General features: G+C 44.1%; 1 protein-coding gene across 1 annotated transcript; it reads right to left on the reverse strand.

The window, feature by feature from the left end:
- Nucleotides 1-4,495: 4,495 nt before the first annotated feature.
- On the reverse strand, nucleotides 4,496-5,434 carry LOC116829469 (olfactory receptor 51G2-like). Its single transcript, XM_032788322.2, has one exon. It carries the CDS (start codon nucleotides 5,432-5,434, stop codon nucleotides 4,496-4,498), a length of 939 nt encoding a protein of 312 aa, XP_032644213.1.
- Nucleotides 5,435-22,085: the final 16,651 nt, after the last annotated feature.

Raw genomic sequence — 22,085 nt, forward strand, 5'->3', positions numbered from 1 at the left:
TGGTTAATTAACCATGTTTACAATATGGTTGGAGTGCGTTACTTAAATTGTCAGTAAAGATTGGTAGGTATGGTGAAGGAAACTAACTTATTACTATATACTCTGGCAGTCATCAGGAAGGGGTGGGGAATGGGATCATGTTTGCGAAAGTCGGAAATAGGGAACAGGGATGGGAACAGAAACAAGGACACAGGCAAGGCTCTTGTGGTTGTCAGAGCTGGGAGGGACACTAAGAAACTGGAATCATGCTTGCTGGAAGTTCACCCAATAGACATTGACTTGTTGGTGCCTTCAAGCTTTGGATCATTGGCTCTCTCTTCTATGCGAGAAGGATCAGGAGTGAGAGGCGTTGAAGGAATATGCCCCTACAATACCCAGCCCTAGACTGCAGTGAGATTTTGACTCTTCCCATTCCCACAGGCAGCCATGAAACTCAAGTCAGTGCAACCTTCTTTAAGTTACAAGGAAGCGCTAAACGGACTTCTCTCTGCCAAAATGAGAACATTCATGGTCCACCCTGGCTCTGTATCTGCTAGGGTGCTACACTAATGATCTATTGTAAAGGTCCCCTTGTAAAGGCTTGTCGCAGAAGCCCACACCCAGAGGAACCAATTAAAACAGAAGAATGGCCACATTGATTCAGACCAATAGCCATCTACCCAGTGTCCTGTTTTGACCGTGATCGTGCAGATGCTCAGAGGGAATGATCGAAAGCACAATTCGATGTGGCTCCATCCTATGTAATTCTCTATCCATCCATTCGACACTCCAGAGTTTAGAACATCCAGAGAATGGTAGTTGAGTCTGTGACCATCTTGGTAATAAGCCACGGATGCACCTATCTCAATGAATTTTACTAGGGTGTTTTTGACTGCTGCTGTACTTGAGTGTATGTTTTCAGACGAAACTATCCACAATGCTGCAATACCTCTTATCTTGTGATAGCATGCTAATTTAGACTCATCATTGTATATGTATAGTTTGGATTATTTTTCCATTGTGCATTACTTTGCACTTATCAACCCTGAATTTCATCTGCCATTTTGTTCAGTCACCTAGTTTGTGAGATCTGTTTGTAACATCTCTTAATTACTTTGCCACTTAAATATTGACAAAGTTCCTCCTCTGCCTTGATGGGTCCCCGCCCTTACTGGCAGATTTGCTCACCTCAGTGATCTTCCCCCACAGTCTGGTCAACTTCTTCCTGTGTTTGATCAGGAAGTTGGAGTTTTGGGAGGAAACCGGGCCTGCCCTCTACTCTCGGGTTCCAGCCCAGTGCCCTGTGGCTCTTGCAGCTGTCTATGAGTGCCTCCTTAACAGCTTAGCATGATGGCTAGCAGCTCCCTGGGCACTTCCCCATGGCCTCTTCCCAAACACCTTCGTTTAATGATCACCACAGGACCTTTCCCTTGGTGTCTGATAGCGCTTGTATCCTAGTTCTCCAGCAGCAACCCTCTCACTCTCCAGCTCCTTGTGTCTCTTGCTCCAGCTCCTCCACGCACTTTCCTCTCCTCTGACTCCCCCCGCCTCACTGGGAGTGAGCTCCTTTCAAACCCAGGGCCCTGGATTAGCTTGCCTTTGATTGGCTGTGGTGTTCTAATCAGCCTGTCTCGTTAATGGTTCTTGCAAGTTCCTGATTTACGATAGTGCTGCCCTGCTTCGGTCACATCTAGGGAAGGAAAAATACTCATCCAGTGAACGTATATTTGCCCTCTACCAGACTCCTGAACCCCATGTTTGGGTCTGTCACCAATATATTGTGTAAATTGTTTTGTCTACACATTTTGCCATGTCACACAATTTACCCCCTTTCCAGACAATTATGAATATGTTGAATAGCAGCCGGTCCACTTCAGATCCGCAGGAGGAGGCCACGCTGTTTACTTCTTCATCCCTTCTGAGAAAATGACCATTAATTGCTACCCTTTATTTCCTATCTTTTAAACCAGCTATTGATCCAGAAAAAACCTTCCTCATTCTCCCCACGACTGCTTATTTTCCTTAAGACGTTGGTGAGGGACTTCTCAATGACTTTCTGAAAGTCCAATTAGAGTAATATCCCACTGGATCACCATTGCCCTCAGTTTGTGGACCACTCAAGAATTTTATAGATTAGTGAAGCATGATTTTCCTTGTAAAGCTTGTGTTGATTCTTCCCCAATCAAATGTGTCCATCTATATTCTTATAATTCTATATTTTATTTATTAATTTCAACCAGTCTTGACTGGTACTGTAGTTAGGCTTACTGGCCTGTAATTGCTGGATCACCTCTGGAGCCTTTTTTGAAAAATCAGCATCACAATATGTATGTTGCCAGTTGGATGGAACAGAGGCTGATTTAAACCATAGATTACATACCACGGAAGTAATTCTGCAATCTGATATTTGGAGTTCCTTCAGAACTCTTATTCAGAGGGTAGCCATGTTATCTGGATCTATTAAAAGCAGCAAAGAATCCTGTGGCACCGTTAGACTACAAGACTTTTGAAGCATGAGCTTTTGTGAGTGAATACCCACTTCGTCAGATGCATGTAGTGAATTTCTAGGGGGAGGATATATATAATATATTGCAAAGCAAGCTAGAGATAATGAGGTTAGTAATCAGGGAGGATTAGGCCCTTGTTCTAGCAGCTGAGTGTAGTAAAACCAAGGGAGGAGAACTGGTTCTGAGTTTGGCAACCATTCATAGATCTTTGTTTAATCCTGAGTTGATGGTGTCAAATTTGCATGCATTAACTGAAGCTCAGCCAGTTTCTCTTTGAAGTCTGGTCCTGAAGTTTTTTGCTGGCAAGGAATGGCCACTTAAGGTCTGCTATAGTGTGGCCAGGGAGGTTGAAGTGTTCTCCTACAGGTTTTTGTATATTGCCATTCCTAATATCTGATTTGTGTCCATTTATCCTTTTCCATAGCGACTGTCCAGTTTGGCCGATGTACATAGCAGAGGCGCATTGCTGGCACCCTTTGTGGGGTCACATTAATTCAGTGTCCTCCAAAACACAGTTTCTCCTACCCTAGAACCCCATCCTCCTCCTTTACTCAGGTCCCCCTTCCCACCGCCGCACACACACACTGATTGCTGGAGTAAGCGTTGGTTCAGGCTTGCCACACCCACTACTCCATCTCTTCCCAGAAGGCCCTGCCCCTTGTTGCTCCCCTTTCCCTGATGCTCCAGCCCCCAGCCATGTCAGAGCTAGATTGTGATAAGAGCTGCTCAGAGAGCTCAGGAAACTCTGGGGAGCCCTGGACACTCCACTTTTCCTGGATTTTTAGTTCTGGGGGATGGGGACAGAGGCTGAGGGGTCCCCTTGGGTCTCCCAGTGCATTGCCTAGGACAGGTGGAGACTTTGGGGCTCCTCAGATTGGCTCTGGATCCTTGGACAACTCTCACCATGGCCCAGCTCTGACTTCTGGTCTGGAGAGGGTGTGGAGGCTTCACCAGTGAGAAGGACCAGGGGGTGGGGTGTTGGGTGAAGAGACGGGGCAGAGGGAGGGGTCCTCGTGGGAAGAGGAAGAGTAGGGGGAGAGGCCTTAAGGGGAAAGTGGAGAGGCAGTGGGGATGGGGCTCCTGCATGTGTCCTGCTTTTGCCTTTTGAAAAGATGGTCACTTGACACTGAATGGGCTGGGCTGGGACTGGAGCGAGATGTGCCTCTGCGGGGGAGTTGAGGACCATTTCCAACCATTTTCATTGCAGCACAAATGGATGGCGGGAGAAGGGAATCTGGGCCGGATGCTCTTTCCAAGACTCCTGTGTGTCAGGCCCTCACTTGCACATGCAGCTCTGCTCTTCCTCAGTGCGGAGGAAGCTCAGCACGTGTGTGCTGTGCAGAGCCATCAACAGGGCCGGGATATGGAGGCAAGGTGCCTGAATATCTTCGCTTGGGTCTCCTCCATTCATCTTGTGTCTGATATGACTCAATCACAAGCACCTGGCTGAGGGTGTAGGGAAAGGGGAGGTGTTCTTGCCCCTTCAATAGCCCCTGTCCACAGCTGGTGCAACACTCACGGATTGCACAGCACCCAAAGGGCTCGGGAAGTGCCAGGACTGCGACTACAGATCAGCTCTGCAGCTTTCTTCATGGCCCCTGGATATTTAGCCAAAGAAAATGGGACAGTGACAGGTCAGGTGTAATGGGAAACAACACTCACATCCCTTCTCTTTATTGAGTGTTTCGGCAGGACTTCTGAGGTCAGAGAAGCCACTGATTCAGATGTTTAGGGGCCAACATGTAACCAGTCCCCTGGCTCTCCACGAACACAGTCACTTTGTAAATTCTGCTGCTGCTTGGTCTCTTTCTCTCAGTGCACCGTCCTCCCTCACTAGGCCCTGTCCCATTGCTCTAGGTCTTAGACCCTGTCTGAACTTCTCTCTACAGAGTGCAGATTAGTAGTTCATGTCTTCTTGGGTGTAAGGATGGAATAGGTGCCCTCGCCATGGCCCATGTTTTTCACGGTCTCATGTGACCAGTGCTGGAGCCAGCTAATGAACTGATCCTTCACTTTTTGAATGCCATGATTATCCTTGCACGAAGGTGTTTGCTTTTCACACTGTACACAATTGGGTTCATCATGGGCGGGACCAACAGGTAAACATAGCCCATGAGAATCTGAAGCAAAGGAGAAGAGCTATTCCCGAATCTCTGTACTATAGACAAGCCAATCCCTGGTGTGTAGAAGAGGAGGACTGCACAGAGGTGGGAGATGCAGGTGCTCAGTGCCCTGACACACTCCGCATGGGAGGCAATGCTCAGCACTGTTTTCAGAATCATAATATAAGATAGCAGGATGAGCAGCGAGTCCAACATCGCTATGGAGACTGTGGCAACCAAGCCATAGATGCTGCTGACTCTGATATCTGAACAAGCCATCTTCATGATCTCTTGGTTCAAGCAGTAGGAACGGGAGAGGACATTGGCTTGACAGTATTGGGAACGTTTCAGGAGAAAGGGCAGTGGGAACACTACGGCAACCCCTCTTAGCACACACACCAGTCCCATCTTGGCTATTCTTGGCAGGGTTAATATGGAGGCATATCTCAGTGGGTTAGAGATTGCGACAAAGCGGTCAAAAGCCATCAACAAGAGCACAGAGGATTCAATGCCTGAAAGTGAATGGATGAAGAACAGCTGGGCTAAACAGGCATCAACGCTGATCTCCCTAGCGTTAAACAAGAATATACCCAGTGTTGTTGACATAGTGGCTGTCGATAAACCAATGTCTGTGACGGCCAACATGGAAAGGAAAATGTACATGGGCTCATGAAGGCTTGGATCTGTTTTTATAATGAACAGAATGACAGAATTTCCTACTATAGAAATAACATACATGAAGCAGAAGGGGACAGAGATCCAGAGATAGACATCTTCCTGCCCAGGTATCCCGGTGAGAAGGAACACTGCAGAATTGAAGTTGGTGTCATTGACAGCTGACATCATGTACTGGGCAGGTTCAAGGAATTTTGAACCTTTCCTCCTGAAAGGAAAAACAAGAGGAGACTAGATGATATTTAACAAGACATTTTTCTGCTCTCGGTTCAACTCTAGAGAGTCCCCGAAGCTCAAGGAAGATCAGCAAAAACTTAATCTTGGATTTACACTGCATATAAGAAGATGGGCACTCCCAGACTGCATCAGACCTGGAGTCCATTGAGCCCAGTATCCACTGGCCACTTTGAAATCCTTCAGAGGAAGCCAGATGAAGCCCTGCAATAGAAAGCCATGAGATGATCTGCTCCCAGGGAATGTTTTCCCATCACCCACTATTTACACATATTTTGTACTGTACATGAGGAAGGATTATAGTCCTTCCAAAACTTTTTAAAACAATCCTCACTATTGTAATTGGGTTTTCTGGTTACCCACATAAACATAGAATGCCTCTTTGAATCCTACTAAACTCTTGGCCCTGTTGATAACTTGTGGCTGGGAGTTCCGCAGTTTCCTTTAGCCCAGTGTGATTTTACAGTTTTGACCTTCCCACGGACACCTGTTCTGACCCTCCATTTCTGAGTGTAGCCCATTGTATCATGCAACAAGCAATGCATGGTGAAATCAGTCATTGTACTTATCTGTTCTGCACTGAAGCTATTTATAAAAATGGTTAGTTGTGTCATTATATATATCTATATATCTATCTATATTATTTTCTCCACTCTTGAGAGTCCAAATTATGTCTCTGCCTTTTTACAGCACATGGGATAAATTCTCAGGGTCAGGTTCTGATTTTAATAACAATGGCTTCAACTGCATCACTCCAGATTTACAAGTGTAAATTCAATCAGAACCAGGATCTATTAACTTTCCCTTATCAAATGCTCCCAGTGATACACTCAGACCCCCAAGAATCCATCCAAAAGAATCTGAAGTGCTTTGCCTGGCCAGCGTTGACTGAATCCAGAGAGTTCAATCATTAAAGACAGGATACTGGGCTAGATCATTGGAAAACAGGATACTGAGCTAGATGGACTTTTGGCCTGACCCAGTACGGCTGATCTTATGTTCTAAATGTAAGTTTTAGAAAGAGCTTCTGGTCAGTTTCTTGGAGACATCATTATACTACTGTTCACTAAACAAAGAATTAGTTGCCCAAACCCATTGCAAACAGTATGTGGAAAAGTATCAGGGGATAGCCATGTTCGTCTGTATCCACAAAAACAACGAGGAGTCCGGTGGCACCTTAAAGACTAAGAGATTTATTTGGGCATAAGCTTTTATGGCTAAAAAAAACTTCTTCAGGTGCATCCTCATTTGAATATGTGGAATACTTCTCAAAAGTCATAACATTTACACATCTGTACTTTAGCACACACATCTCAACCCATTCTTTCCCTCTGATCTTCTTTCAGAGATGATTTCTCAGGTTAGGGTGGGATTTCAAATGCAACATCTGTCATCTGGATTTCTTCAGAACCTGAAAAGATCACAGCATCCCAGCCCTCAGCCAATGACTTGTCAGCGAAAAAAGTCTAGTAGCTCCTCTGTCCCTGGGTTAATAACTGACTGGTTCTCCTCAGGTTCTGTTCTGTCAGTCTGTAGCCTGTATCCAGAGTGTTAACAGGCATTGGGATCAGGATATGAAATAGTCATTCCATGGGCTCTCACTCTCTAATACGGTGCTTTTGAACCTCTTTTCATTTGGAGGCCCTAATAAATTTTGAATGGAGGTAGACAAAGTCTGAAGCTCCCCAGTGGCCAATACTAGCAGTAGAACATAGCCCACTAGTACAGAGTAACCACAACACCTGTTATTCAGTCACAGATCGGGATTGCAGGAAGTACGTTTCAAAGTCAGATGCATGTGGAACTTCATTACTCACGTGAAAATAACGAGGAGTCCTTGTGGCACTGTAGAGACTAACAAATTTATTTAACTAACAACACCTGGTTGTTTTTGCTAATGCAGACTAACATGGCTGCCACTCTGAAACCTGTCACATGAAAATAGTCTATTCCTCTCTGACTGTTTCTGTCCAGTATTCATAAAATCCATACAACCCATTAAAGGCATTGGGAGCTGAGCTGCCATAAAGAATGTGCATGTTAAACCCAGTTCTTGGGATGTTTGCTGTATAGTTACATTGGGTGAACTATTGGAATAAATTGCCTAGGGAGGTTGTGGAATCTCCATCTCTGAATATATTTAATAGTATGTTAGATAAATGTCTATCAGGGATCGTTTAGACTGTATTTGGTCCTGCCATGAGGGCAGGGGACTCAACTCAATGACCTCTTGAGGTCCCTTCCAGTCCTATAATCTATGAATCTATGAATGTTTATTTGCTGGATATATTGGGTTAAGACAATATGGCTCATCTTAGTTTAATAGCAGGCTGCTGGAAAACAAGCAGGAAGACAAGGAACAACTCAAGAAAAGCCATTTCTTAGTAAGTACATCAGGGAGGTTGAGACACAACACCACAGCTACACGCTGGGAAGAGCCTATTTCCGGGCTCGAGCCCCGTTACACAGCTTGTTATGCCAGTACTGGGAGTCTGTCCAGAGGTGGGGCAGCTGTTGCTAAGGAGCTCTTCAGACACCGCTGGGGACGTCTCAAGGCCTTTGGCCTGCTTAGGTCCCCATCAGAGTGTGAGGGCTTGGGGTCAGAGATGTGCACAGACTGTTGTTTTAAAACTAGAGCTGTTGATTCATCGAAGTTAATTCACAAAAATTAATCGCAATAATCACAGGTTTACTCTTAATAATAGAATATCAACTGAAATGTATGAAATGTTTAGGACAGTTTTCTACATTTTCAATATATTGTTTTCAGTAGAAACAGAGGCTACAAAGTGCACACTGCTCAATTTACATTATTGTTTTTATTACAAATATTTCCACTGTAACAAAGACAAACAGAATAAATAATATTTGTCAGTTCACCGCTTTATCGTGGGTGTGCAACATACAAACGTAGGAGTTTTTTGTTACAAAACTTCACTCAAAAACAAAACAATATAAAGTCCTATGTCTTGTTCAGCCAATCATTAATAGAAAGGAGTTTATGTGCGTTTATGGGAAATAATACTCGCTCTCCTTACTTACAATGTCATCTGAAAAGCAGAACAAGTTTTTGCATGGCATTGCTGTAGCCGGCTTTGCAAGATAGTTACTTGCCAGGTATGCTAATTATTTTTAGGCTTCGACACCATTTGAAAGGACATGCTTCCATGCTGATGAGGCTTGTTAAAAAATAATGTGTTAATTACATTTCTGACTGAATTCCTTGGGGAAAAATTGTATTTCTCTTGCTCTGTTTCACCAGCATTCTGCCATATATTTTGTGTTATGGCAGTCTGAGATGATGACCCAGCACATTTTGTTCATTTTTAGAACACTTTCCCTGAAGATTTGACAAAACACAAAGAAGGTCCCAATGTGAGATTTCTAAAGATAGCTACAGCACTCAACCTCGGGTTTAAGAATCTGAAGTGCCTTCCAAACTGTGAGAGAGATGAAGTGTGGAACATGCTTTCAGAAGTCAGAAAAGAGCAACACTCCGATGCAGAAACTACAGAACCAAAAACCACCAAAAAAGAAAATCCACCTTCTGCGGGTGGCCGCTGACTCAGATGATGAAAATGAACATGCATCAGTCCACACTGCTTTGAATTGTTATTAAGCAGAATCCATCATCAGTATGGATGCATGTCCTTAAAATGGCAGTTTGAAGCATCAAGGGACATAAGAACCCTTAGCGCATATGGCTCAAAAATATCTTGTGATGCCGGCTACAAAAGTGCCATGTGAACTCCTGATCTCACTTTAGGAGACATTATAAACACAAAGCAGGCAGCCTTATCTCCTGAAAAGGTAAACAAACTTGTCTGAGCTATTGGCTGAACAACAAGTAGGGCTGAGTGGACTTGTAAAGCTCTAAAGTTTTACACTGTTTTATTTTTGAGGGCAGTTATTTTTTCTACTTAATTCTATATTAGGTGAATTGTAAATTTAAGTGAATTGAAAACTACTATTTCTTTTGTTCCTGTTTTACACTCCACATATCAACAAGCAAAACTAAATATAAAGTGAGCACTGTACACTTTGTGTTCTGTGTTGTTATTGAAATCACTACATTTGAAAAAGTAGAAAATATCCAAATAGATTTAAAGGAATGGTATTATATAATTGTTTAACAGCATGATTCATAGCAATTAGTTTTTTTAATCATGGAATTAATCAGGATTTTTTTAAAATGCTTGACAACCCTATTTAAATCCTGCTTATTCTCCTACGTTACGCTTTATTCCTGCTCTTCAGATTCAACAGTATTTTGGGTCAAGAAGGCTGGCTGGTCACTCGTCTCACCACTACTCACAGGCTCCCAAAGGGAAGAACCATACAAGCCAAACCCACTCAGACCTGCTTGGCAAGCACAGTCATCAAGCAGTGTGCTGTAGCCCAGGGCTCGTTCTGAGGATGGGAAGATCACAGGATTGCACCCTATGAGAGGGAAGGCTACAAGGTGGTTATCTGGCACTCAGAGACCAGAGAGGGGGCAGCGATGCTGGTTGCCCTGTTACTTTGAGGGGTCTCTAGTGGGCAGAGATTCTAGATCCCTCAACCAGTCAGGAAACAGAAATATGCCCTACCGGACCTGTTTCCACAGAGCAACATGGCTCTGACTTCCTGCCTTCACAATCAACCCAGAGAATAAAAACTTTTCAAATAAAAATACATTTGCTGATTAAATTTCTAGGAAGAAATAAACCTAAGGCAATTTAGGAACAAGTCACTGATATTGCGTTGGGGTTTCCTCTAGTTCAGTCCCTGGCAGGATCGGGACTAGAGCACACGGCTCCTCCAGAAACAGGACCCCTTGAGAAATCCTGACACAGAGGATTGAGGTTTTAACACTCCGGCTCACTTTGAATGTCAGATTTCTGTGTAGATTGAGTAGCTCACCATGGAGTATGGGCAGATGTAAGGGAGAGGTTCACAAGCTACCTAGTGCTGCCTGCCTTCCATCCCCTGTCACTGAATCACTCCGACAACCCAGCTGAGTCCCCTGCCGCTGCAAAAAACATTTGCAAACGTGAAGGGCTTGCAGGCAATTCCCCTTCACTTTACATTGTAAAGATAGTGAAACCTGCCAACGTACCCAATTCTTGCTAGAAGGGGAGCTGCTGACACCAGAGATCTTCACGCTAAAGGACAAGGAGTCATCAGAGAGGCTGCATGGGCAGCAGGCAGAGTCTGTTCAGATGGGGAGGCAACTGTCTTTATGAAGCATGTCTGCACATTCCCTTGGGGGCCACTTGGCCATCAGGGAACTTCAGCTGCTTGATTCAGTTTGCACAAACTTTAACCACCATCAAAACCAATGGCGAACAGAAGGAGGCCAAATCGCAGGGGATGCTTGGTGATCTTACCTGGATTGCAGCGCCAGCCCTTCTGCAGGCTCTATTCCTGGAATCTGGGCTTGTCATCACTGTTCATATGGTTCTGATTAGTCACATGACTACCTCAAGGAGGGACCAAATGGTAATGTTGATGCAGTCACACTTTGATCTTGCTGAAATAAAACGTAATAATAATTAATAAGACCAGATTTGTCCCCAGCAACCACCTTTCCTGCATTACAAACCCAGGAGGCTGAAGTTCCCTACATGGAATTTTCCTTCAGATTGTTCTAGGGGGCAGGTCCCTTCCCTTCTCCTTGAGGAATGAAAAGGGGGACCCAGGTTCCCCAAAGTTATGCACAGATCTCAGTGATCCACTGGGAGTTAGGCCCTCCCACCCACAATCTCTGAGCTTCCCCAGCTGATCTAGGACCCTCCCCTGCTCCCTGCTAGCACAAGCTCATCAGAGACGTGCTACCAGGGCCTGTTACAATAGCCCACAGAGATGGGAGGGCTGGTTAGTGTAGCTGAAGGGAACAATACCTCAGCCATAGACTGGTCGGGAGGTTTCAACCTTTTCATACCCAGACTGCAGGCATGGACTCCGTTAGTGCAACCTTTTATTATGTTCTGAGGGAAAGACAGATGAAAAGCCTCCAATTTCTTATGGGGATTCAGGCAGCTGCAGCTTGGCAGCATCATGGCAGCTGAGCTTTCAGAGAAAAATGATCCATTTTGTATGGAAATCCACCCCCAAAAATGGGGGGAAAGGAAACATTTTAGTTTGGGACAAAATTTTTCATTTGGGAAGAATCTCTCTGTTTTCCAACCCACCTCTAAATCAAACCATGAGCCTCTGTCCCTCGTGCTACAGGACCACACCCCTAGGTGGCAGGATTAGCCCCCTCATTAGACTCCCACACTCATCAGCCCCTGGATGTCTGCCATGGTGGCTATGGCAGCTCTATAGCAGAGGGAGCCCCTGGAAATGGCCTGTTTGCATGAGCCCCTCAATCAGTGGAACAATTTAAGAACATAAGAATGTTCATATTCAGTCAGACCAATGGTCCATCTAGCTTAGTGTCCTGTCTTCTGACCGTGGCCTGTGCAGATACTTCTGAGAAAATGAAAATAAAACCCAGCAATGATTGATTGATCATCCGCTGTCACCTGCTCCCAGCTTCTGACACTCAGAACATGGGGTAGCATCGCTGACCATCTTGGCTAGTAACCATCCCTGGACCTCTCTTCCATGAACTTACCTAATTCTTTTTTAGACCCAGTTATAATTTCGGCCTTCACAGCATCCCCTGGCAATGAGATCCACTGACAGACTGTGCATTGTGTGAGGAAATACTTCCTTTTGTTTGATTTAAACCTGCTGCTCATTAACTTAATTAGAACAGGAGTATTTGTGGCACCTTAGAGACTAACAAATTTATTTCAGCATAAGCTTTCGTGGGCTACAGCTCACTTCTTCGGATACATAGACTGGAACACACAGACAGGAGTTATTTATACATACAGAGAACATGAAAAGGTGAACGTACGCATACCAACAGGAAGAGTCCAATCAGTTGAGGTTAGGAGGCTGCCTGTCCCAGCCTGAAGCAAATACTCACCAGCAACCGCACACCATACAACATAAACACTAACCCAGGAACCTATCCTTGCAACAAAGCCCAATGCCAGCTCTGTCCACATATTTATTCAAGTAACACATCATAGGACCTAATCACATCAGTCACACCATCAGGGGCTCGTTCACCTGCACATCTACCAATGTGATATATGCCATCATGTGTCAGCAATGCCCCTCTGCCATGTACATTGGCCAAACCGGACAGTCTCTATGCAAAAGACTAAATGGACACAAATCTGACATCAGGAATTATAACTTTCAAAAACCAGTGGGAGAACACTTCAACCTCTCTAACCACTCAGTGACAGACTTGAAGGTGGCAATTTTGCAACAAAAAAACTTCAAAAACAGACTCCAAAGAGAGACTGCTGAATTCGAATTAATATGCAAATTAAATACAATTAACTCAGGCTTAAACAGAGACTGGTAATGGCTGGGTCATTACACTAATTGAATCTATTTCCCTATGTTAAGTTCTCCTCACACTTTCTATGTGTCATCTCTATTATCACTTCAAATTTTTTTTTTCTCCTGCTGATGATAGTGCATCTCAATTGATTGGACTCTTCTAGTTGGTAGAAGAAGTGAGCTGTAGCCCATGAAAGCCTATGCTGAAATAAATTTGTTAGTCTCTAAGGTGCCACAAGTACTCCTGTTCTTTTTGTGGACACAGACTAACACGGCTGCTACTCTAAAACCTGTCATTAACTTAATTACTGATCCCTGTTTGCTGTGTTATGTGAAGGGGTAAATAACACTTCCTGATCCACTTTCTCCACACCACTCATGATTTTATAGATTTCTGTCATATCCCCGCAGTCTCTCTAATCTCTGTTATGAAAACAGTTCCATACTCCTAATCATTTTTGTTCCCCTTCTTTTTCCTTCTCCCAATTCTAATATATTTTGTTTTGAGATGGGGTGACCAGAACTGTACCATGTTATCAAGGTATGGAAGTACCATGGATTTATATAGAGGCATTAGGATATTTTATTTCTTATTAACCTTTCATAATGGTTTTCAACATGGGCAGTGGGTGGATTCCCATTCAGTGAGGCTAGCCCCTCTGGCCGCACACCTTCTGCCCAAGGCACACACCCCCTCTGCATCTGGAGAATCAATCCTCCTCCCATAGAAGCCTAGAACCTCCACTTCCCTTACACTGGAGCTCTGAGTCCCACCTATCTCCCTGTGTTTGGAGGAGCCCCGGGCCAGCCGGACCCTCCCAGCCATGTTGTGCCTCCTCTAATGGGACTCCAAGCTGTCCCGTGGGAAAAGCTTCTCTCTTCCAGAAGAACCTGAGCTTTTTATGTGTGTCATGCAAGTTCCAAGCAGCTGAGCAGCCGGTTGTGACACTACCCATCATATTCTTTGTAGTGATATCAAGCCTGGAGGGTTGCAAGTGCTTTGGAAAATACAATTAAAATTCAAAATGATCTGGACAAACTGGAGAAATGGTCTGAAATAAACAGGATGAATTTCAATAAGGACAAATGCAAAGTTCTCCACTTAGGAAGGAACAATCAGTTCAAAATACAAAATGGGAAATGACTGCCTAAGAAAGAGTACTGAGGAAAGGAATCTTTGGGTTATAGTAGATCACAAGCTAAATATGAGTCAACAGTGTAAGTGTGTTGCAAAATTAAACATAATTCTGGGATGCAGTAGCAGGAGTGTAGTAAGCAACACACAAGAATTAATTTTTCCATTGTACTCCATGCTGATAAGGCCTCACCTAGATTATTATGTCCAGTCCTGGGCATCACATTTCAGGAAAGATGTGGACAAATTGAGAAAGTCCAGAGAAGAGCAACAAAAATGATTAAAGGTCTAGAAAACATGACCTATGAGGGAAGATTGAAAAAAATGGGTTTGTTTAGTCTGGAGAATAGAAGACTAAGAGGGAACATGATAACAGTTTTCAAGCTAGGTTACATTCCACAGTTAGTTCCGCAATTTGGTATTTGAGTTCCTTCAGAACTCTTGGGTGAATATCATCTGGTCCTGGTGACTTATTGCATATGGTACTGTTGACTTTTTCTGTTTAATGCATCAGTGACTTCAATACCTCTTTCTTGAGTGATAACAGCTAATTTAGATCACATAATTGTATATGTATAGGTGGGATTATATTTTCCAATGTGCATTGCTGTGAATTGATCAAAAAATCTTGTGTCAGGTCCCCAAATAATCAAGAGATTGGCTCCAAAACCACAGTATTTAAAAAAATAATAATAAATTTGGAGTCTGTTTATGTGACTTCTGGTTTTCAGTCTTTAAGATGCTCTTGGGTCACATTGTTTGCCATTTCTGCACAACCATGAATGTTAGAAACTTACTCGCTGTTGTAATGGAAGCTGAGAGTTTCACATAATCACATGACTCTGGCAGCTGAGGCTTTAAGAAAAGAATATAAGAATGGCCATACTGGGTCAGACCAAAGGTCCATCTAGCCCAGTATCCTGTCTTCTGACAGTGGCCCATGACAGGTGACTCAGAGGGAATGAACAGAATACTTAATCATCAAGTGATCCATCCCCTGCAATGCAATTCCCAGCTTCTGTCAAATAGAGACTCAGGATACCATCCCTGCACATCCAGGCTAATAGCCATTGATGGACCTAACCTCTATGAACTTATCCAGTTCATTTTTGAACCCTGTTATAGTCTTGACCTTCATAGCATCCTCTGGCAAAGAATTCCACAGGCTGACTGTGAGTTGCGTGAAGAAATATTTCTTTTTGTCTGTTTTAAACCTGCTGCCTATTAATTTCATTCTGGTCACACAGTCCATCGGTGGCAGAGATACTGTTTCCCTCTGCCCTGGGCTACAAATCCCTGCATTGTAAGGAACAGGGCAGCCACAGACAGCTGCACAAAACAGTGATGGACTCACAGAATCACTGGCTACCTCAGGCGCAGCTCAGAGGGCCTTCTCCTCTTGTTCAGGCATCAGACATGCACATGCTGGTAATCAAGGCTATGCACATTCTTCACAGAAGCGGTGTGACCCAAACCCAGCTCCAAGTATGTGCTCCTAACTCTCTATTGGACCCAGACAACAGCCCTTCCCAGAGACCCAGCTATCCCCAAACTTGGTGATGCTGAATATTGGATGCAGCATGTGAGGTCTATTTCCAGCACAGAACGGCTCTCACTGCTAATGGATTGGGAGGGGATGAGGATCAGGCAAAGTTGCAGCCCAGCCAGTCTCTGTTAGGTCAGGCAATGCTCTCTAGATCCTTCGCTCTCTATCAGCACATCTTGATTCCCCCTCCTACTGCTGAGCTGTAGGAGAGGCCCAGAAATCCCTCATTAAAGGGGGCTGTGCTAATGACAGACCTCATCACAGGTGTGTTGGGAAGAGTTCAGGTTCTCCACCGGTGCCCCAAACTGTTCTTATGAGGCACACAGAGCTGAAATCTCTCTAAGTCACTTAGCACTGGCCCCAGTTATTGCGGCGTCTGAGCGCCTGCCAATCTGTAACACATTTCTCAGTACAACATCCCATGCTGTAGGACTGTGCTATTAACCCATTAGGTAGATCCCAAGGCTAGAGGGCACCACTATGATTACCTAGACTGACCACATGTATTGTACAGGCCAGAGACCTGTCTGAAATAATTCCTAGAGTGTTACTCTGGTTTTTCAGAGTGCCCAACAGGGGCAAATCTCCAGGCGGTATTAGGATTATATCAGTAGCAACACAGCAATTCTGTCAGATCAAGATTAAATGCAAGTAAGCATGCTCTTCTCTAGCACTACATTTTATTAGAAACAAGTGCACAAAAACCTAAGCAATAGGTTTAGAGCACCCCAGATCTTTACCTATATTCAGAGACTCTACAGAGTAGTTTATGCCAAACACCTCCCTGACAGGGAGAAAAGATCTCAGGAAATAGTTCCAAAGGACTGCTCCAAAGTGCATAATATTAACTAATCTTTTATAACAAACTTTATAACTCCTCTGTTGTTTCCAGCTTACTCTTTGCTGTATAAATTTGGACTATAAAGTAGTGAGTAGAAGGAGGGAAGATTGAGAGCTGACTGGATGATAGTGGACAAGCACTTTCACAGGGACGAAATACCAGCTACTAACAGGCTCTTTAATCTTGCAGGGAAAGTTATAACAAGAGCCAATGGCTGGAATCTGAATCCAGACAAATTAAATTTGGAAATGAGGCACACATTTTTAACAGCGACGCTGCTGAACCAGTGCAACACACTTCCAAGAAAGGTGGTGGCATCTTCTGATATCTCTAATCCAAGAATGCATACCTTCCTGGAAGATATCCTTTAGAGCAGGGGTGGCCAGCCTGTGGTTCCAGAGCCACATACATCTCTTCTGAAATTAATGTGTGGCTCTTTGTATAGGCACCAACTCTGGGGCTGGAGCTACAGGCGCCAAATTTCTAATGTGCCAGGGGGGCTCACTTCTCAACTCCTGGCTTGGTCAGAGGCCCTGGCCCCACTCCACCCCTTAACTCCCCCTCCCCCAAGCCTGCAGTGCCCTCACTCCCCCCTACCCCAAAGCCTCCTGCATGCTACGGAACAGCTGATCGGTAGATGTGGGGAGGGAGTGGGAGACGCTGATAGGCGGGGCTGAGTGCTCCTGGCAGTGGTGTGGGGGAGCTGATGGGGGGGCTGCTGATGTATTACTGTGGCTCTTTGGCAACGTACTTCGGTAAATTCTGGCTCCTTCTGAGGCTCAGGCTGCCTACTCCTGCTTTAGATGAACAACAGTTGTGCGCTCTTCAAACACAAGTCATTGGGCTCAGTATGAGGGTAAAAGGGGGAAATTCTGCAGCTTGTTCTATAGAGGAAGTTAGACTAGATCAGTGATTCTCAAACTTTTTTGATCACACCCCTTTCTTTGTGTCTGTGAGAGTTTACAGGCCCCTCCCCTGCCACACAGATAACATATGCTGAAATGTGCATACCGTGCAGTAGCAAACGGATCCATGTACAGATGGCAACAATTTTGTATAAAGCTGTGCAAGCTTAACAGAAATCCTCCAAAATTCTCAGTGCCGTCTGAAGACCAGATCTGTCTGGAGAAATCAGCTTTGCTAAAGCAGCAAAGAATCCTGTGGCACGTTGTAGACTAACAGACAGAATAACAGAATAGAATCATAGCTTTGCTAGTTATTCTTTTCTGTGGGTAAAATGTGCACAGGGAGTTTTTTTTCCCTCTAAAGCATCTCACACACACACACACCTCTCCGAATGTATTCCACACTTCCTCCAAGGGGGCCCACCTCCCAGTTTGAGAACCTCTGGACTAGATTATCTAATGGCTCTTTCTGGCCTTAAATTATATGAATCTGTGAATCATTGGCTTGAGTGGATCATTATCTTGCATGCAGCTTGAATAGGTTGCCTCTCTAAAAGCTGACAGACACTCAGCAAGGATAGATGCTGGCCAAGAAGAATCAAGATTGTCACAATAAATCCAAGATATATCGTCTTCCTACCCTCTAAACCAGGTCCTTTCCTGTCTTTGGGGAATCTCACAATTGCTCCACTCTTCCAGCTGGTAACATCACCCCATCCATGCTAAATGCTTATCACCAAGCAGCTCCGACTGGACACCTCAGTCTCTTCCCTTCGGATGCTTATGACCAGAGCCATACAGTCACCCCCAGCCTCCTTAAAACAAAACTTAGGGAAACCAAGCTTAGCCTAATTCTCTTGAAACTTAAAGCTTAAGGACAACAAGTATAGTCTACAAATAGTAGCACTCATCGTAGAGAGATAGAGTGGAAGAAGAAAGTGAGAAATGGAGATAGAGAAAAATGGAGAGCATGAAGAAGAAGAAGAAGATACTCTATTGAGGTAGGTTGCCTCTTTTATAGGGCAAATGCCGGACCTCCTTCCTCTTATGTCCAAATTTCATTCCTCAGCCACAGAAATGTTAGGGTACTCTTACCCCATAGGCTAGTATGTATGTGCGTATTGTTGACAGGTTTGTACACACATCAATCTCTTGTGGTGTACTTGTTAAGTCTGTGGGAAAAACCCCTATGCCATTCGTCATTGTCTATCAATATAAATAAAAGGTCATAGACATAGAGGTGGGTATTCATCTATTTAGGTAACAAGCTATAGGTCAACTTTCTGAGTAAAAGGTCTTAATGTAGATATGCTAACTTTGCTTTAGCTTAACATACAGGATATGGCCTGCAGGTCTCTTTTATTACAGCTAAACTTACTGTAATATAAATCTATAAACCTAATACAATACATCAAATAAAAAGATATCTATCTATCTATCTATCTATCCCCATCCACCCCATCTATCTATCTATCTATCTATCTATCTATCTATGCAAACAGGTTAGTCCTGTAGTTTACATGCCCCGTCACACAGGTAGGATGTAGGTAGTTAAGTATTTATGGGAACAGTGTTAACACCATTTTTATAAAGATGTTAGGCTGGGTCAGGCTGAATAATAGTAATGTTTTCAAAAGTGGGAATAGGTGAAATAACTTAATTCCCTATTGAATAAAACAAAACTTTGGTCTGTGACAGGACACTCCAAGGGACCATATTGGTACCTTTTTTTTTTTTTGGTCGGTAACTATGCAAAATTGGTTATTTCCAGTATAGGTCATCCTCGCCATTGGAGTCTTCGACTTTGTCAGCCTCATTAGGCATGATGATGATGAATTCCGTACTCTCTCTTCCAGTAGTTCATACAGAACAGTGTTTGTTTCAAACACGTTACACCAACAGATGTACCGAGATTCTTTTTAGAGCAACATCTGTGACACTTTTCAAGTCTGAGTTGGAATGCGATAAACCACTAGGGGAGGTGCATTAATCTGTTATATAGATGTTGTCTTCGAGGTGACCTATAGAATGGACAGCAACCAATTGCCTGTACACATCCTTGTCTGGGTCAAAAACTGGTAATGAGACCATACATGAGGCATACAAGGATTGTCCCATTATATAATCTTTAGAAAGAAAAAAACTGTCTTGGTTGGTATGAGGTGTCACAGATCCTACCTTTCTCATAGCACCCACTGACAAATGCTGGGATGAATCCAAAGCTGTGGATTGTTCCTTTTCCAGCTTTGGAAAACACTTGGGACAATCCCAACTGAATAGTTGTTCATTTTTAATGAAGTTAGGAACTTTTCCCAATTTTAAGGATTGTTAATGCATTAGTGATTGCTTTTACAACATATTCCCCATATGCAGAGCGTATTATTTACCTTAATGTTGATCCCTGTGCTGATCATGGTTTAAAGTGATCAGCTGTTCACTTTTACGTTGGGTCTCATTAAACAGTTGGTTTATGTTATACATATTATAAACAGTAAATTCTTCTTTTTTGTGGATAAGTTCTGGGTTGAATATAATCGTTCGTTTCTTTTGTGTTGATATGTTCTATTTTCCGTGCTCAGACAATTGAGCATGACTGTGTTATCTGGTTTTCTGGGGTTGTAAAGTTTAGTTCCAAATTTGTGATTTTGGCTCAGTCTTTCCCTTAGAGCAATGATAAGGGTGTAGCAAATGAGAAATATTAACATCCATTTTATGATTGCAAATTGCTGGTCTCCAGTTGTCGCGATTCTGTTGGATGCTGTTCACATAAGTCCTGAGGAGGAAGTTGCTCTTGCGACCTGGATGATCTATACAACTTTAACTGATTAATATGATAGATTTTGTCTTTATTATACTTGCCTCCTGTTATTTTAATCTTATGCACTACTGAACTGAGTTTATCAATGATTCAGAAGGGTCCAATTTATTGGTTACACAGCCCATGTTTTGGTGATTTATACAATAACAATATAAATAACAACTTTGCATGGTTTTTAACCTTCCAAGTATTCTCTTTGGTTTTTGTCAAAGTAAGTCTTTGCCTTCTCTAGGAGAGCAGAGTGGCAGCAGAAGTGGTTGTTCGATGATGACAGTTAGAAGTCCTACTGCACTGTCTGCTGAAAGCAATATGGCACCCAAAGGAAAAAAGGCGCAAAAAGATTGTCTGCCATTGCTTTCATGGAGGGAGGAGTGACTGAAAACATGTACCCAAAACCACCTGTGACAATTTTTTTGCTCCATCAGGCATTGCTCGCTCAACCCACAATTCCAGTGGGTGGTGGAGACTGTGGGAACAGTGGGATAGCTACCGACAGAGCAATGCTCTGGAAGTCAATGCTAGCCATGGTTCTATGGACTCACTCCACCGACTTAATGAGCTTAGTGGGGCAGGCACAATTGATTTTATAAAATTACTTCCTAAAAATCGACTTCTATACATTCAATATAAATTTGTAGTGTAGACATACCTGGAGATAGCCCTCAAAGTAGCTGAGTACCTAGAATGTATTTATCCTCCGGCCACCACTATGAGGCAGGACAGGGCTATTATCCACCTGTTCAGAGGCTCAGAGACAGCCAATGGTTTGCCCACAGGCACACATAAGAGCTGCTAAGGACCCCAGGCCACTCTGGGGAGCCCTAGACTCTACACTTTTCCTGAATCAGCAACCCTCACCATGGCCCAGCTCTGACTTGTGGTCTGGAGAGGGTGTGGAGTTTTCATCAGTGAAGAGATCCAGGGGATGAGGTGTTGGAGGAAGAGATGGGGCAGAGGAAGGGGTCATCATGGGAAGAATAATGGGTGGGGCCTAAAGAGGGAAATAGAGAAGCAGCAGGGTTGGTGCTCCTGCATGTGTCCCGCTTTTACCTTTTGAAAAGATGGTCACTCTACACTGAACAGGATGGGCTGGTACTGGAGACGTGCCTCTGCGGGGAGTTGAGGACCGTTTCCAACCATTTTCATTGCAGAACAAAGGGATGGTGGGAGAAGCGAATCAGGGCCTCAGTCTCTTTCCAGGACTCCTGTGTGTCAGGCCCTCGCTCGCACATGCCACTTTGCTCTGCCTCAGTGAAGAGGGAGCTCAGCATGTGTGTGGTGTGCAGAGCCATCAACAGGGCTGGGAGATGGGAGCAAGGTGCCTGAAGAGCTTCTCCTGGGTCTCCTCCATTCATCATGTGTCTGATATGACTCAATCACAAGCACCTGGCTGAGGAGGTAGGGGAAGGATGGGTGACCATTCACTTTCAAGAGCCCCTGTCCACAGCTGGTGCAGTGCTCATGGATCAAGCTGCACCCAGAAGGCTCAGGAAGCACCAGCACTGTGACTACAGAATAGCTCTGCAACTTTTTTCATGGCCCATGGATATTTAACCAAAGACAATGGGACATTGGCAGGTCATGTGTAATGGGAAAGAAAATCCACATCCCTTTTCTTTATTGAATGTATTGACAGGAATTCTGAGGTCAGAGCAGCCACCGATTCAGGTGTTTATGGGTCAACATGTAACCAGTCCCCTGGCTCTCCACAAACACAGTCACTTTGTAAATTCTGCTGCTGCCTTGGTCTCTTTCACCCAGAGCACCATCCTTCCTTACTAGGCCCTGTCCCATTGCTCTAGGTCTTAGACCCTGTCTGAACTTCTCTCTACAGAGTGCAGATTAGTAGTTCATGTCTTCTTGGGTGTAAGGATGGAATAGGTGCCCTCGCCATGGCCCATGTTTTTCACGGTCTCATGTGACCAGTGCTGGAGCCAGCTAATGAACTGATCCT

Source organism: Chelonoidis abingdonii, unplaced genomic scaffold (assembly GCF_003597395.2).
Source record: "Chelonoidis abingdonii isolate Lonesome George unplaced genomic scaffold, CheloAbing_2.0 scaffold0483, whole genome shotgun sequence".
Taxonomy (NCBI): domain Eukaryota; kingdom Metazoa; phylum Chordata; order Testudines; family Testudinidae; genus Chelonoidis; species Chelonoidis abingdonii.

What these genes read in the sequence shown, in the direction of transcription:
- LOC116829469 (XM_032788322.2), bottom strand. Translation starts at nt 5,434, where the DNA reads ATGATGTCAGCTGTCAATGACACCAACTTCAATTCTGCAGTGTTCCTT.